The following is a 16,478-nucleotide window of genomic DNA, read 5'->3' on the forward strand; positions in this document are numbered from 1 at the left end:
ACATTTTTCATGCTGAACACACGTGCCAGCAGTACTTCTTCTGTCCTGTAGATGGAGACAGGAAAGCAGAGGATTTCTTGTAGGAGACTTTTTCATTTTGTTTTCTATAGGAATTTGTATCGTCATATAAACAGACCAAAACAAAATTTCCATCCCAGTTTAACATCATTATAAATTGAACATCTTTGGGATTTGCACTGCTTCACTGACAAGTAGAGCAATTTGAAGACATCACCGTGGTCTGTGAGAACATGTGCTGGGAATTTTTCACTTTTTGGACGAAATAATGAATGAAATTGATGATGAAAATAACAGGCCGAGAACGTCCGCGACCGTCGGACGGCGCGAGGACTCTGGTTGATGCTGCCATTCAGTTCTGTGACCGTCAGACACTGCATGCAGGTTTAGAGCATGGCCCCAATGTACTTTTATTTAAGTCCATATGTGATACATGTTCCTACCAAATTTCATACATCTAGGTGAAACGTACTGCGAGGGCTGCTTCGTTGAAATTTTGTAGGGGGCGCTATTGAGCCGATTTGCCACTCTGAACCAATACAATCATATTATATAACTACATTTCGGCCTTGTAATCTGCTTGCCAAGTTTGCTTATGTTTCGAGCATTTGTAGCCTCTCAAAATGACCTTCGTTGTTAACGGCGAAGACTGCATCGCCACGGCAACGGCGTTCGACGAAACATCAAAAGCTTCATGATCTGGCATTATGAACTTCTTATATTTGTGTGGAACAAATTTGATATTGATTTGATTTACCTACTAAGAGAAACAAGCCAAAGTATAAAGACTTTAACTTCCTGTTACCAGTAGGTGGCGCTTTGACTATGATTCAAAATTGGCCTGCAGATGTCTTCAGACCTGGAGTCTAATCAAACATGTGAAATCTGGTAAAGATCTGATGATGTGGAGTCGAGATACATTAGTTTATTCGTTCATGGCGAAGGATCGAAATTCGCCGAGCCGCCACGTCGCCGCCCTTCAGTAACTTCTTACAATCTTCACAATGAAGCATTATCAAGGTCTTAAGGCTTTTCTGACAACATTTGAGAGGGATCTGATTCATCTGTGAGGAGCAGGATGTCAAAGTACACAACGTACAACTTCCGGTTGCCACTAGGTGGCGCTATCACTATGATTCTAAATGATCATATAGATGTGTTCCGGGTCAGGATGTTATGACATATGAGAGATTTGGAGCAGATTCGACAATGTACGGCCGAGTTACAACAACTTCCTGTTTCGTGGCGAATGGTGTTTCTTTGACGCCACGCCACGGCCACATAGTTCGATAACTTTTTGATCTTTGAGTAACTTTTCACTGCCAAGGTCTCAAGAGCAGACTAGCCGAATCTGAAGTCAATCGGGTCAAATCTCTGGGAGGAGTTCGTTGAAGTATGACGCCTTGAAACGGTCAAAAAACGTCATAAAAGTAAATTTGGCCGACTTCCTGTTTGGTTTAGAGAAAAATTTCAAGAGGGTTTTTTGTGCGTCTCATCACGATCCACATTCCTACGAAATTTCATACAGCTGGGTGAAACCTGATGTTGGGGCTACTCAATAAAGATTAAGTTAAGATTTTACCACATACAAAACATGTAAAATACAAAAACACAACAGTATCGAGTTACAGCTGAACAATTTGACAAAATAGAATATTAATTGGCAACTATTATGATAATTGTTTTAGAGATTATTCATGCAAATTGTTTTTCCATGATTCCAGATTCTCAAATATGAGAGTGTGCTCTTTTCCTCTTAGGTAAGCCTATTGTAATAACTTTAATTTATAATTGATGATTTTGAGGTTTGGACTGTTGGTTGAACAAAACAAGCATTGTGACGGTTTCATTTTAGGATCTGGAAAATTGGTATTGTCATTTCGCTGGGTCTTTTCTTTTATTACAAGCAAAACAATAAATCCATAAATGGAGAAAATAATAAAGATTAATCCACTAAAAACAATAATCATTCGTTAAAGTCTTATATACGATCGTTAAAAACGAGCTCCACCTCAACCCACTAAAAATAATACAATTATGCTACTACAGTAATGAATAAGTTATGATAATCTAATGATATTGTATATAATAGTATAGTAAATCACAGGGGCAGGTTTTCTGCATTGTACACTTTTTCTTTTTATACTTCAACTACATGTTCCTGATACTTGCATACTTTAAACAACATTGTCAGTGCAGGACTTTTACTTGTAATTGAGTTGTATTACTTTTACTGAAGTGGAGGATTTAAGTAAAATTGTTGGAATGTTTTGGTTTCTATTTCCCTGCATATTTCCTATGCTTTGCGCGCGCGCCCCCTAGATCGGCGGCGCGCGCGGCGAAGGGGCGGGGCCCCGCGGAGTGAGCGCAGCCAGGGATGAGAAACTTGTCCCGGATATTTACCTTACTGTACCTGGCTCCTCCAACGCGCCCCGTCCGGAGGTTTTCACAGCGGACAGCCTGAGGAATATGATCCGTCTCTGATCGACTGAGGTACACGTATCTTATCTGTCTTTTGAACATTCTCTTCCCAAAAAGCAGTCACTTGGCCAACGTTGTAGTTACGAGGACCGCTGTGGTTGGTGGAAAGTTTGCCAGGGAAGTGTTCCTCCTTTTGGGTGTAGCTGCAGAAAAACGTCAGGTTGTCAACAGGTTCCTTGTTGGCGCTGTGGTCCAAAGTACAGCGAGGTCACAGCACAGTTCATTATGGACAGGCAGTCGGACAATATAAATATGTGCATAATACACTGAGATAGGCCCTGTTTGTTCATTGGTATGTGTGCATTTGGTAAAGCAGTAGAGGCCATCAACGCTGGGTGTTTTTATGTCCTACAATGTACACTTTCAACTTGTACAGATACATCTATGGCAGAAAATATCTGTAAAAGCATCATAAAGTAAGAGAACTCTTTTAATTCCTAATCTGTAGCTGTCATGTTGATGCAACATAGTTGCAAGATCCAAAACACCCAGTGAAGTCATCCGTCTCTACAACATGATGGTGTTTTTTAAATGTAGCATTTACTTGTGAATTCATTAGAGGCCTGCCTGTGAGCGGGGTCATTATGGAAAACAAGTCACCGAACTGGTGAACAGCTCGGTTTTAATATATTCAGAGTGTGTCACTGTGTTCAAACATTAACTTGAACACTGTGTGTCCTTTCAGAATCTGTGTGACACAGACTCGTCTGGATCCATTAATCATTCACCTGCAAACCAAGACGGGACACATGTACGTACACACACCTGCATGCACATATATGCACACACACGCACACACACACACACACACATAGGTATTGTCAAAGGGTAAGTTATTAGCTCTGAGCATGTATTAGCAGTGCATGCATGTATGTGTGTGTTTGTGGTCCTGCTGTGTCCATTGCTCCCAGAGGCTGGTCTGAGATCAGTCTTAGTCTAGTGTAGATGGGCGTGTTCAACTCAGAAAATGTTGAACATTCTTATCATTCAGCTGCCTGTGTAAGGCGGAGAGACGCAGCAGGGAGAGCAGCAGGGAGAGGGAAGAGACATGTTCAAACCCAGGCCAAAATAATAAGGAATTACACACACACACACAGTCACTCCTTCGCATTCACGCTGCATTACTCACTACAGTCTGATGCTCCATACAGCACATATATTACTCATCACACAATTCCATCCTGAGGGAGTTGCATTGGAAGACAACAGCCTGGAAACATCTGACACTGTTTTTGTGGTCGTGCGTGTGTTTCCAGGTCCCCGTTCAGTGCCGCGCTGAGGGCAGGCTTTTTGTCTTGAGAGGGAGGCAGAGTTACCAGGGTAACAGACATGCCAAAACCGGACCTGCTCTGCCTAGTTCAGCTACTGGACGGCACTATCGAGACCTTCAGAGTCAGCGTGCGTAGCACACACACACACACACACACACAGACACACAGACATACACGCACACTGTTTCCTGTCTGCAGTTGAAGAGATCATGTTATTCCAATCTGTCTCTGTGCTCTGCTAATGATCACAGCGTCAGTGCATGATACAGTGACCGACTTACTCTTTCATATTTTCCCATTGATCCACATTTAACTCTGTGACCTTGATTTGAAGTCACATTCACCTCATGCAACCTACAGAGCTTGTCTCACTTAAAATGAGCCTTTAACATCATCCGCATATCATGAACGCAGTATACTCACACACACTGACGAGCATAAACACACACACACACACACACACACTCATGCAGGCAATCACAAATACTGCTTTCTAGGACAACAGCTGTGCAGCATCTTTCTGTGTACAGAGAGCACTGCGGTTGTTTCCAATATTAATGTCTCCATTACTAACTCCTGTGTTTCTCGTGTTCAGATAAGACGTATTGTTTTTTTTTTTACAGATTTTCACAGAAAAATAACACATTTCTGAGGGATGCATTTAAACAGATCTTCACCCGGATTGTGTGTCCACACACACACACACACACACACACACACACGCGCGCGCGCATATAAAAATGGTTGTGTTTCCTGCTACAAGAACTCACTGTCCGCCACAGTTTACAGTAAACACGGTCCTCTTGTGATGTGAATGTGTGAAGAAAATGCAGATGAGCTGCGTGTTAGTCCCTCAGAGTGATTAATAGTTAAACCACAAAGTGTTTTTCACCTGGATATATGCATTATTAATTGTTTTTGTCTAATACACAACCAACATTAATATTTAAAATAACCAAAGAGAAACTCACAGATTCTTTTAAAATATAAAAGAAGATCCCTATCTATACATTATATGCAACATATGGCACAGTGTTTTGTACAAATAAGCAACGGGTAAATGTCAGTCAAAGTTTTGGCTGGTATCAATGCTTGTTTGTTGTTTCCATCTTTCAGAAGCAGGATGAAGGTGTGGTCCTCTTGGACCAAGTATGCAACCACCTGGGCCTGCAGGAGAGGCAGCTCTTCAGTCTGCAGATCAGAGAATCCAGCACAGCCATCGCCTCAATCACAGCCAACACACACTCTCCTGTGAGCTCACTGTTCGTCTTCTGAGCGTTTGGGGCTGGGAATGTAACGTATTGCACTCGCTGATTGCTGTTTAGACGATGATAACCACAGGGTATGCTTACATAAATGCTTTTTTTTCTTTTTAGCCTCATTTAGCCATTATACTTAATGAATTTCTTTCTCTCAGAGATGGTTGGAGCCTGAGAAACCCTTGAAGAAGCAGATAAAAGGTATCTGTCTGTTTCTCGCTCCAGGGAGTTCACTGTTTTTTACCGAGAGATATTTCTCCAGACAAGGATATTTTTGTTTCAAAATATATATTACAATACATTCATAGATAGGGGGTGTGGAAGAGAAGATGATTAAGGTGAACCTGCAACTGTTGATATATACTGTTTCTCCGCAGGTCTTGCATCTCCATTTTATATGAACTTCAGAGTACGATTCTTCATGTCTGATCCTAACTCTCTGCAGCATGAACAGACAAGGTTAGTATATGTGCCTCTCACTTATGTGTGTTTTTGCAGCAGTCATATATCGATCTGGAGAAGTTGTTTGACTCACAAAGGGGCTTTTCGGTGGGATTGTGGATAAAAAAAAAAAATGAAATGGGTTTGTAAAGTTCCTCTTGTCTCGTACCTGCAGGCACCTGTACTTCCTCCAGATCAGGAGTGACATTAGAGAAGGACGGTTAGTAACACACAAACTCAACCGCTCTTCTCCCCCCCCCCCCCCCCCCCCCTTGTGCACAGTATGTGTTTAGCTAATACAATGTGTAATCATGGAGTATAATTGCAGGTTGCAGTGCCCGCTGAGTGCAGCTGTAGTGTTGGCCTCTTACGCCGTGCAGTGTAAGTCCAATCTCTTCCTAGAGAAACCAATGATTAATGACTTCATAATAACTGACAGAGTAATTCTTCCTGTTGAGGATGCTCTCAATGAGCAGCAGCTCTCATAACAGTACCCCAGATGCCACTGGTGAATGTGTGCATCTGGTTATGTGTCAATGCTCAGTGTCTCTTTCCATCGCCTGCAGCGGAGATGGGGGATCACTGTCCATCTCGACTCCCCGGGTACCTCTCCAAATGCTACTTCATTCCGGTGCAGGATGAAGACTTCCTGTCTAAAGTGGAGGATCTTCATCCACAGCACAAGTAATACAGACGGCTTCACTACATCTAGTTGCCACCGACAAAAGAACAAGTTAGTGGTGCAGTTGGTTCCTAGTGATGTATGTGACTGTGTGTGTGTGTGTTCACAGGGGGCTGAAGCAGAGCGAGGCAGAGCTGTGTTTCCTCAACACAGCACGGACACTGGAGCTGTATGGGGTGGAGCTGCATGCTGCCATGGTAGAGAGATTCCCTCACATAAACTTTCATGTAATTCCTCTCTATTCCTCTCAAGTATGACACTTGTCGTCATTCCCTCATCGTCTCTCAGGACACCAACGACGCCCCTCTGATGGTGGGTTTGGCCTCCAGTGGTGTTGCAATATTCTGCAATATGATTTGCTCCAGTTTCTTCCCCTGGTGAGTGATGATAATGATGATTACATGTCTTTGTTCTTGTTTGTCTGCTTTTCCCTCAACCAACTGCATTCTTCACATGTAGGGGAAACATCATCAAGATTTCATTCAAGAGGAAACGCTTTCTTATACATCTGAAACGTAAACATGTGAGTCCCTCTGCCATTTATTTATCCTTAATAGCTCTGAACAAATTGTTGCTTTTTATTGCTCTACACACCTGACTGATGACTCCAGTGGAAGTTTGGAGTCAACACCATTTTTTGATGCTTGTATATTGAGCTGTAATTATAGCAAAATTTAATCTTTCACAAAATTTCACAAACTTGTCACGGTCTACAGAGTATAGCATTGATTGAATGGTTCGTATCCACACTTTGGCAGGTTTTCTCTTTGTGTTTATATGTGTAAGTAATAAATCAAAAAATGTGAGAAGAAGGGAAGAGATGTGGCCTTGAATATTGGAGTTGCAAGTAACTTCAACATAATAAACCATTATAAATAAAAATGTAACTCTGTATATTGCAGGGGGAGACCCAGGATTGTGAGGTGTCTCTGGTTCTGCCCTGTCCCAAGACCTGTAAGAACCTGTGGAGGTCCAGTGTAGACCATCACTCCTTCTGCTCCAACAGGACTGTCAGGAGCCCCAAACACAACAACAGCACGGTTCAGTCCTACAGAAAGTTGATAACACAACACCTGGGACTTGGCAACAGTAAAATTGAGACGTGAGTGGTGCCTGTACATATTTATTTGCGTGTATATTCTAGTCATAAACACTGAAAAGTTTATTTTCCGTTGTTGTGCGCAGTGGTCCAGTGTGCCAGCGTGTGGTGGGGGGGATGGTGTGGAACCCAGTCCTGCAGAGGTCGATTTCATCAGAGTACCTGGAAACCAAGAGCCTGCCCTCTAGATCGCCCCCAAACACCCCCAACTGGTACGAGCTGCAGGATCGACCGCAACGCTATGTTCTCAGCTGCAGTCAACCATCTATCCAGCGTCTCTTTTCCTTTTTTTGGAGCTCAGATTAAATCATTGGATTAAATCTGACGCTCACCTGGTTTTGCTGGTTTGTCTCTCCGACAGGCGAAGTGCTCGAGTTCGCCACGGCATCCGTAAACCTCGCCCGTCCTCAGTTGAACTGACCAATGACATGAAAGACATGTCGGAGGGGGAGGACGTCTTCTACACATACCGGGCGTCTGTGAGCAGCAGCAAGGACAGTGAGGGAGACGCTTCACCGCATTCGTAAGACTCAGTTAAGAGGAATGTGTCAGCTTCTTAGGCACACTCTGAAACGCTCTCTCAAATCAGTGGGCTATGATAATATATTAGGACTGAAAGTTTAATCATTATTGCAATCAGATTTATTGCAATTTTTGTATCATAAATGTCATAAATGTCATTAATTACAGCATTAATGACAGCTGTTGACACCAAATTTAGCTAGTTAACGTTAATTCAGTGAGTTTGCGAAACCTTTTAAAGAAGCTTCCAGCTGTTGTCGGTTTAACAAGGCTTTTGCATGCTCCTTTCTCCAGGAGTTATCCTCGGCCAAAGGTTTTATTCAAGCGAAAAGAAGCCCCGCCTTGTACGATTTTGATATCTGGATGTTAGGAAAGATGAAAATTTGTTAAATTTGTGATAACTGGTGCGTACGTTATCATGGTTAATAGACTATGTACACCACAAAATAGGCCGGTGCTTTTATTTATACAGAATAATGGCAATTTTAATCGCAGAATTGGTCAAAAAAGTATAAATTAAATAAGTCAAGCAGGCCAAACGTGTGTTGTCAAAGCATTTAAGTTCCATAAAAATATTATGATATGAGATTAGTCAGAATAGTATCACATCTGAAAGTCATCTGTTGATGTGCAAATCATTTGCTCATCATCTGTTTCTCTTGTAGCCAGGTGACGGGCGAGGCTTTGTTACAGATTGACGACAGTATAGGAGAGGAGGATGGTGACCACATCTCACACCACTACGATAAGGTCCGTCATGTCCCGATCAACTACAAAAAAGTGTACCACCGTATATCCATCAATGTCTCCCTTGATTCTGAGTACTTGTGTGTATGCAGGGTGCTCTCGGCGACGGTGACTTGATGCTCATATGTATTGCCCCCGATCACGACGGCAAGTTTGGCTTCAATGTTAAAGTGGGTCTCTCTCTCTTACACTTAAAATGATTTACAGACATTATGTTCGTGTTGTCACTCCTCCGCTCTTGCTCCATTTAATTTCCCAACTCCTCCCAGGGTGGAGTGGACCAGAAGATGCCTCTAGCCATATCCCACGTTAAACCCGACTCTCCGGTAAGAACCGACACGGTTGTGTTTGTGTTTTGAAAGCGTGGTGTCTCAATAACTTTATGATGGAATGTAAACACAATGTTGACTGATGAATAGATATCAAAAAGAGCTGTAATTAGTCAATTCTTTGCCAGCTTCATTAGTCGCTCACCAGAAATATTCATTGGTAATTTCCTCCACCAAGGAGGTAATGTTTTCAGTTTGAGAGGTATATATCGATATCTATATTTATATATCTATATTTGTATTTATAGATATATAAGTGATTAATTGTGTCATTCATTTGTCAAGATAAACCTTTTGGTTTTGGACTGTTGGTCGGACAAAACGTCACTTTTGGCTTTACGATATTGTAAAACAATTCACTATTTCTGACGATAAATCGATTCATTTATTCAGATTAATTAGTCCTGAAAATAGGAAAAATACCATCGCATAGCCTGACCGACACTGGAATTTTGAGGCCAATACAGATCTCAATATTTGGTAGTTTAAAGATACTACAACGATAGAACGATATATTGGCCAATGGTAATTAAAAAAAACATAAACAAAATATCCAGATTCGCATTCACTACATTTCTTTTTCGATAAATCCGAAGCGAGACCTTTTTAAGTTGAGACATCAACCTGACAGTGCTCTCTGGTGGACAAGCTATGTAATGGTGACACTATTTCTGAAGTACATAGTTTGTCGCGTCTGTACTGTAATTTCTTGTTACTTATTTGCCGACATATACACTGATACTGATGTATAATAAACTCGTATCAGTCAATATCTGGGTCTAGCTCTAAGCCCGAGACTGAAAGACAGATTGACGTTTGGTGTGGAGATGTCAGCGTTGTGTTGTTTGCAGGCAGGTCGATGTGAGCCCAAACTCCTGGAGAGAGACCTGTTGGTGCTCATCAACGGCCGAGACATTTCTGAACACACACATGATCAGGTTGTCATGTTCATACGAGCCAGCAGAGAGTCGCACTCCAGAGAGCTGGCCTTGCTCATCAGACGTAAAGGTGTGTGTGTGTGTGTGTGTGTGTGTAACAGAGAGACAAAACTGCTGAAGCAGCATGTGATATAAGGGTGCACGCTGTCTGTCTTATTTCTATGAATATTTATCACAGCCTTGAACCGTCCTTGCATTCCAGGTCCTGGCCGGGTGGCACCCCTGCTGCAGTTACCTCCCGCCCTCACGCTCACCGGCCAATCACAGGGAGACAGGCTGTCACCTGGCCAGTCGGAGCGGGTCACGACACTGGAGGAATCCATAAGACAGCTGGAGAGAGGAATACAGTCCGGCACATTCTGTTTCCATTTTGAGGTATTTAAAATGCAGGTGGAAGCTAAACAGTGACCGGGTATTTAAAAAGGGTACTTATAAGCCAAACAAAACAAAATACACCTTTTTTTTAAGCATGCTTTAGTCTGTCTTACAAACAGAGTTATTTTGGATCATAATGAGCCTGTTTGGGGGACAGATGTTGGCCCTAACCTTCACTCAGACTTCTGACAATCTAAAACAAAGATGCCGTCACCGGCCTGGAATATGCAGTTTTTGTTTATGTATGTTTCTGTGTGTGTTTACGTGCAGAGCGTGTGTTTGTATGCTTGTAATTCCTAGAATTTATACAGGAGGAAGCCTGGTCTGTCCCTAAACTGTGCTCGGCTCCCTGACAACATGGACAAGAATCGATACAAGGATGTTTTACCTTGTAAGTGCTGATTATTCCTATTATCTCTGTGTATGTGCCCTGCTATTCTCCCCCTCCCACCCACACACCCACCCACCTGCAGCTCTGTGCTACCTTTCAAACTTTGACCTGAAAGCTCACCGCTGTAGCACCTCCATGGAATTTAATTGGTTGAGCCTGTGGTGCTCCTAAGGCTCTTTTGTGATCCTCACACACTGCTGCGCTGCTCTCCTTTCAGATGATGCCACCAGAGTGGTGCTCCAGGGCCCCGAGGACTACATCAACGCCAGCCACATCACGGTGCGCATCACTTATATGAAGTGGCTCTTCCCTGTCTGACATTTAATGTAATCCTCTGTGTGGTGTGTGGTGTGTGTGTGTGCGTGTGTGTGCGTATCTGTGTGTGTGTGTTTATTTGTCTGTCTCGCAGATGGTGCCCCCAGTGTCTGGTGTGTGTTTACGTTATGTTGCGGCTCAGGGTCCATTGCCACAGACCGTCACTCACTTTTGGCAGACTGTTTGGGAGCAACAGATACACACCATCATCATGCTAACAACTCTGACAGAGAGGGGACGGGTATACACGCGTTTATACTTCTACACTGTAAACACTTTAAAATGACACAGCTCAATATCAGCGATGCATTAACAGTGATTACCGCAGCGCTACTAGCACATTATTGCATGATGTTTCATGTTTTATTTGATCCGTGATTGCGGTAGTTACAAGGTTCAGTTATGTTTGCTCACAAAAATAATGAATTGGCACAATTGTGAGTAATTACAGGGTTTCAAAGTGCAGCTAAATGTAAAGCGTGAGCAAGAAATAATTTGAGGGTGAGGACACATTCATACAGAGACAGAGGCAGCGACTTATCAAGGTCTTGATGAATAAAGATGTCTGTCTCAGCTGTTGCTTGGTAACCAGATGCTTTCATTAATTGATCATTTTCTTGCTATTCGTCAAGTGCCGTGAGTTTCGCTCCACTTGACAATCTCTCACACACACACACACACACACAGACACACACACACACACACACACACGCACACAAATTCACAATCGGTTCACATCCTGCTCCTGATGAGTTGCTTTTGTTCCTCAGCCTGCCGGGTTGAACATGCGATGTTGTTAAATATGAGTTTTGATTTCATGAGAGCGGATGCAGCAGCAGTCGTACACCGTATCATGACTGATGACTCATGCCACATGTAATGTAATCTGTCGGTGATGTCATACACTTGCAGACCAAGTGCCACCAGTACTGGCCGCATCCGCCAGAAGCGAAGGATTACGGGCACATGCGGGTGAAGTGTCACTCTGAGGAGTGTAACCTGGCGTATGTGACGCGGCAGTTCACTCTGACACACACACAGGTACAGTAGCAAAGGACTCGTCGATCAACAGAGAATTGATTGGCAACTCTTTGGATAATCAACTAATCATTTTCGTTACTTTTAAAGTACAAAATCACTTTAATCTTCTAAAATGTGAAAATGTGCTGCTTTTCCTTGTCTGAACATCATAGTACATTCAATATTTTGGACATTTGGTCAGACAAAACAAGACCAAATGTCTTCATCATTATGATGGGCTTTTTTTTAATTGTGTGTAGGTTTTGAGGGATCTATTGGCAGAAATGGAATATAGTGTTAATAAATATGTTTCAAAAGGTTTCAGCCAGATCCTACACGCTGCACCTTTTAACTGTCTGCTGATGTCACATCGGCCAAACAATTAAGCGAGAAAACAAAAACACAATTGTGAAAATAATTAGTTGCAACCCTAGCTGCCCTGAAGTTCACACCTGCTTCCATATCCACGTGAAACCTGAGCAAAGCATGGTCACACAACACGGAGCTTTTCTGTTTGTATCTTTGCAGTGACATGTACCATGTTTGTGCCACATGTCACAAAACAGAGTTCACCACGGGCAGCAAACGATCCACAGCCAAACATACAGTCACCTCCGTATGGGTGGCACGGTGTGTGTGTGTGTGTGTGTGTGTGTGTGTGTGTGTGTGTGTGTGTGTGTGTGTGTGTGTGTGTGTGTGTGTGTGTGTGTGTGTGTGTGTGTGTGTGTGTGTGTGTGTATTAGGTAGGTGGGCAGGTCTTTCTGAGAGGTTTATCCAAACGAGTTAAAAACACTTAATATGGTAGATAATCTGATCAAATTAGCTGTTTTCCACATTGACTTCTGAGGCAAACAGGTAAATAAACAGATAATGCTCAAGGAGGCGTGAAGTATGAAGTCGCACACATGCACACACACAGATACTGCTGTGTGAGCCCATCTGTTCCTCTGGCGGAGCGAGTTAATCCCTGCATGGAGTCACAGGCCACATGACTATTATAAACTCTAAACTCAGCCGTTCTCCTGGCCACCTGTCTTCATCTTTCTGTGTGTCACCTACTGGTCACGTGCTGCTCCCGCTACAACCTTTAGCTTTCACACGTGCTGAATATTGTCAGAATGTTTAAGCCTGTAGCGCTGCAGAGTTTAGTCTCATGTTATATATATATCACAGGATATATTTCCCAAAGGTTACATATCTCTGATTATGCACCTTTCTTTTTCGCGTGTGTGTGTGTCAGCGGGGTGAGGAACGTGCAGTCACACACCTGCAGTATGTCGCGTGGCCCGACCACGGCGTACCAGATGACCCCTCAGACTTCCTGCTGTTCATCAGCTCGGTCAGGGACAGGAGGAGAGGTGAAGAGCCACTCATGGTACACTGCAGGTAACACACACACTCTCACACACACGTATGCGCTGTACCTGCCGCTACTGTACACTTCATGCTTTGTTTGTTTGTAATTTCAGTGCTGGGATTGGACGGACAGGTGTTCTGATCACAATGGAAACGGCTCTGACTTTGTTGGATGAGGGTCGGCCGGTGTTCCCGCTGGACATTGTCAAAACATTGAGAGATCAGCGAGCCATGATGATTCAGACCACGGTACGGAGAAACAGAGCAAGGGTTTCTGCCACAGCGATTGTTCGCTCCTTTATTAGATTCTTTATCAGGGTCACATGTCGCTTGAGAGAAGTTGAAGCTGTCCTCAATATTCATTGTCCGTAGTTTGTCTTCTACATGTGATCTAAGACTCGTTAAACTTGCACTTTGTTTTAGTTTGTTTTATATTAATATCTGGCTTGACATAAGATGGGATGTAACCACAGAGAATATCAATATCATTTGCTGAGAAGAGCTCTTTAAAATGCTCAGTTAACATCTTAGCCACATGCTTTCTCTTTGGCCAAATTAAATCTGCTCAAATGCATGTATTCATTTAAAAGACAACAGTTTGGTTTTCGTATTTCATCAGGCACACACAATTTGGTTTAATGGGGTTGTATCTTATGGAAGATGACGTGGCTGACACAGTTTTGTATTGGTGGCAGAGGAGCTGGCAGGCTGAGGTTGAAAGCCTTGCTCTGTGGCACCTCAGCGGTATTTGTCGATGGATGGGAAAGTATTACTCATTGCTTTGATGGGAGGTCGTGCTGGGAATATGGCAGCCCTCCAGTGACCAGCCTGCTTCAAGGCCACTGCTGCCACCACTATAACCCTTATTTTGAAAAGCGATCCAGTCCCCGAGGCTACTCCTCTCGGATGTATTTGTGCTGATGGAACTTTTCCTCAGGTTTCCCTCATATGTTTGTGTCTCTGACAGTGATAGAAAACATGCACAGAGGACAAACCTTTCCAGCTTTCTGATGCAGTCTCTTTCTTACGCTCTGCCACAACTGTTTGATTTGCCATGAAATTTTCTAAAGAGAGCCACAATTTCAAGGTAACCATTCCTGCTGACTTTATTTTAGTTTTGAGTGAAATGTTGGAACAACTGTTGGATGGACTACCGTGAAATTTGGCACATGCATTTATGTCGTCAGGAGGAATTGTAATTACTCTGGTGATCCGCTGACTTTTATATGCAACGCCATCATCAGGACAAATATTTCATTTTTTCAATATTTTGGTTTAGACTCTAGAGTATCTGGAAAATTAAAGACATTCCCATCAACCTCAGCTGTGCTCTGTGTGTGGTGCTAATTAGCAACTGCTAACATTCTAAACTAAGATGTCGAGAATTGTAAACGTTATACCTGCTAAATACCAGAATGTTAGCATGCCGCTGTTAGCATTTAGCTCAAAGCACAGCTGGGCCAAAGTACAGCCTCACAGAGCAGCTTGCATGACTCTGTGTTGATAAAAACAAAAGGTTAATACAGCTGGGTGCTGCAGTTTTTAGAAAATGCTTCTCAAACTGCAGTAAAAAGTATATTTTTGGGGACTATTGTCACTCATGCATTAATCCGTATTAGGTGCGTTAGTGAGTGCTGGCTCGTTGATGTGTACAGTTAAGCTCTGTGACACAGAAAAATAAGCTTTCACAGACAATACTTGTTCGTAGGATCAGTCCATTGTTGATCTTGTTCTTTTTATGGAATTTAATGACGAGGAAAATGTTAAATTTAATCAGTTCTACCCTTTCAAAAACACTTGTGTAACAGCTAGTAACGCTTTGTTTGTTGTGTGTTTCAGTGTCAGTTCCAGTTTGTGTGTAACGCCATTCTGCGAGTCCACAAAGGGGAACAAGAGGGATCTACAGCACCGTAGCCCAAATCAGCAACAGGACCAGAACAGACACACTTAGCCTCATCTCATTGCAGGCGACTGCCACAGAGGGACTATAACAGATTAACCTCTGTCGCTGCCCGTGGGATCGGTACACAGACTGGATAATGAGAGTATAACCAGCTTCAGAGCACATCTGTCTGTGATCTGTGTAGCCTAGATTCAATGTGAGGGTATGAATCTTACACCTAGTCGGCCTTCGTCTTTGCTGATAGTACATGTAGCATGTAGAGGCTGCGGTCTCCATAGATGTTGGTGTAAAACTGATGTGAGCTGCTATTTTCTGTCCAAGAGGCCACACAGGACTATTGCCTCTACTTATTTAGCTATGCGTGCCTTAGACTGACGCCTCCTAGTCGATGGATCGAACGGGGCGGCAGAGGCAGACCAGGATGATTATAATCTGTAGTTTATCTGTGTGTCCAAAGACGAAGAGCGAGGCAGGCTTTAGAACACTACAGCAGATACTGTAAGGGCACGATGGTGCAGCACCGCATGCTGTCCGCCAGAAGAGCACCAAACCCGACTGTTCAGCACACTTCAATTATTAAGACACTAAATAAACACAATGATTTATACTCATGTGTGCTTTGTCATTTCATCCGACAGTGAATGTTATGAATTAGATCATTAAATGAGGATCAGTTTATGTTTCGACTCTTTTTGGAGTCTTATAAATGCCTTTTTTTACATTTCCTTGCAGAATGAAGCTGCTCACTGAAGTGAAGAGTAATCTGCTCATTTAACCTTCAGCTGACTTCCTGTAAAGCATGGCGTCATGTCAGTGAAACTATCTCAGCATCACAAATCAGCCCAAAGTGTGTCTGGCTAGGGCAACATATTGGTTTAAAAGAATGGCACCACAACCAAATGTAATATGCGAGGATTTCAGTGTCATGCAGGATTATAATGTTGTGTAATTCACTGTTTTTATATTTGTGCTTCTGTAGTACTTTTTTTACAAACGGTATAATCCAGGTATGAAGAGTAGGAGTGCAATTTGCAAATTACCAACTAAAACCAAAAAAGTATCATGTCATCATTTCACTTATAAACTATGTACAGAAGCGACTGACTGATGCTCAAAATCTTCATATTTTTGGTCCAACAGTTGCACATCTGCAGGTGTGTGTAGAGTTACTTTGTAAAAATAAGGATGAGGTGGAAGCACACTCAGTGGTGGAGTTATGATTTTGTACTCTCATAATCATAATTGAATAGTTTATTTCTAAGAAAAACACTTATTTTTGGTTGGCCCCATTTATTTGTGTGTTTGTACGGTGTGGAAATGGGAAATGTGGG

At 42.7% G+C, this 16,478-nt stretch overlaps 1 protein-coding gene across 2 annotated transcripts; it reads left to right on the forward strand.

The window, feature by feature from the left end:
* The first annotated feature begins 2,372 nt into the window (after nucleotides 1-2,372).
* Nucleotides 2,373-16,472, forward strand: ptpn3 (protein tyrosine phosphatase non-receptor type 3). 2 transcript variants are annotated; one of them, XM_079274604.1, is made up of 27 exons: nucleotides 2,373-2,511; nucleotides 3,185-3,250; nucleotides 3,756-3,897; nucleotides 4,887-5,021; nucleotides 5,188-5,230; nucleotides 5,407-5,488; nucleotides 5,646-5,690; nucleotides 5,799-5,851; nucleotides 6,037-6,154; nucleotides 6,262-6,349; nucleotides 6,441-6,529; nucleotides 6,612-6,675; nucleotides 7,055-7,254; nucleotides 7,338-7,463; nucleotides 7,613-7,774; nucleotides 8,439-8,523; nucleotides 8,613-8,690; nucleotides 8,790-8,846; nucleotides 9,701-9,857; nucleotides 9,990-10,162; nucleotides 10,463-10,553; nucleotides 10,771-10,832; nucleotides 10,963-11,109; nucleotides 11,781-11,909; nucleotides 13,129-13,274; nucleotides 13,358-13,493; nucleotides 15,084-16,472. In XM_079274604.1, exons 3-27 carry the CDS (start codon nucleotides 3,829-3,831, stop codon nucleotides 15,156-15,158), a joined length of 2,610 nt encoding a protein of 869 aa, XP_079130730.1. In that variant the 5' UTR covers nucleotides 2,373-2,511; nucleotides 3,185-3,250; nucleotides 3,756-3,828; the 3' UTR covers nucleotides 15,159-16,472. The 2 variants fall into 2 exon arrangements, with proteins under 2 accessions (XP_079130730.1, XP_079130731.1); XM_079274605.1 differs by lacking the exon at nucleotides 10,963-11,109.
* Nucleotides 16,473-16,478: the final 6 nt, after the last annotated feature.

The sequence above is a fragment of the Melanostigma gelatinosum genome (genome assembly GCF_949748355.1).
Source record: "Melanostigma gelatinosum genome assembly, chromosome: 9".
In the NCBI taxonomy this organism is placed as follows: domain Eukaryota; kingdom Metazoa; phylum Chordata; class Actinopteri; order Perciformes; family Zoarcidae; genus Melanostigma; species Melanostigma gelatinosum.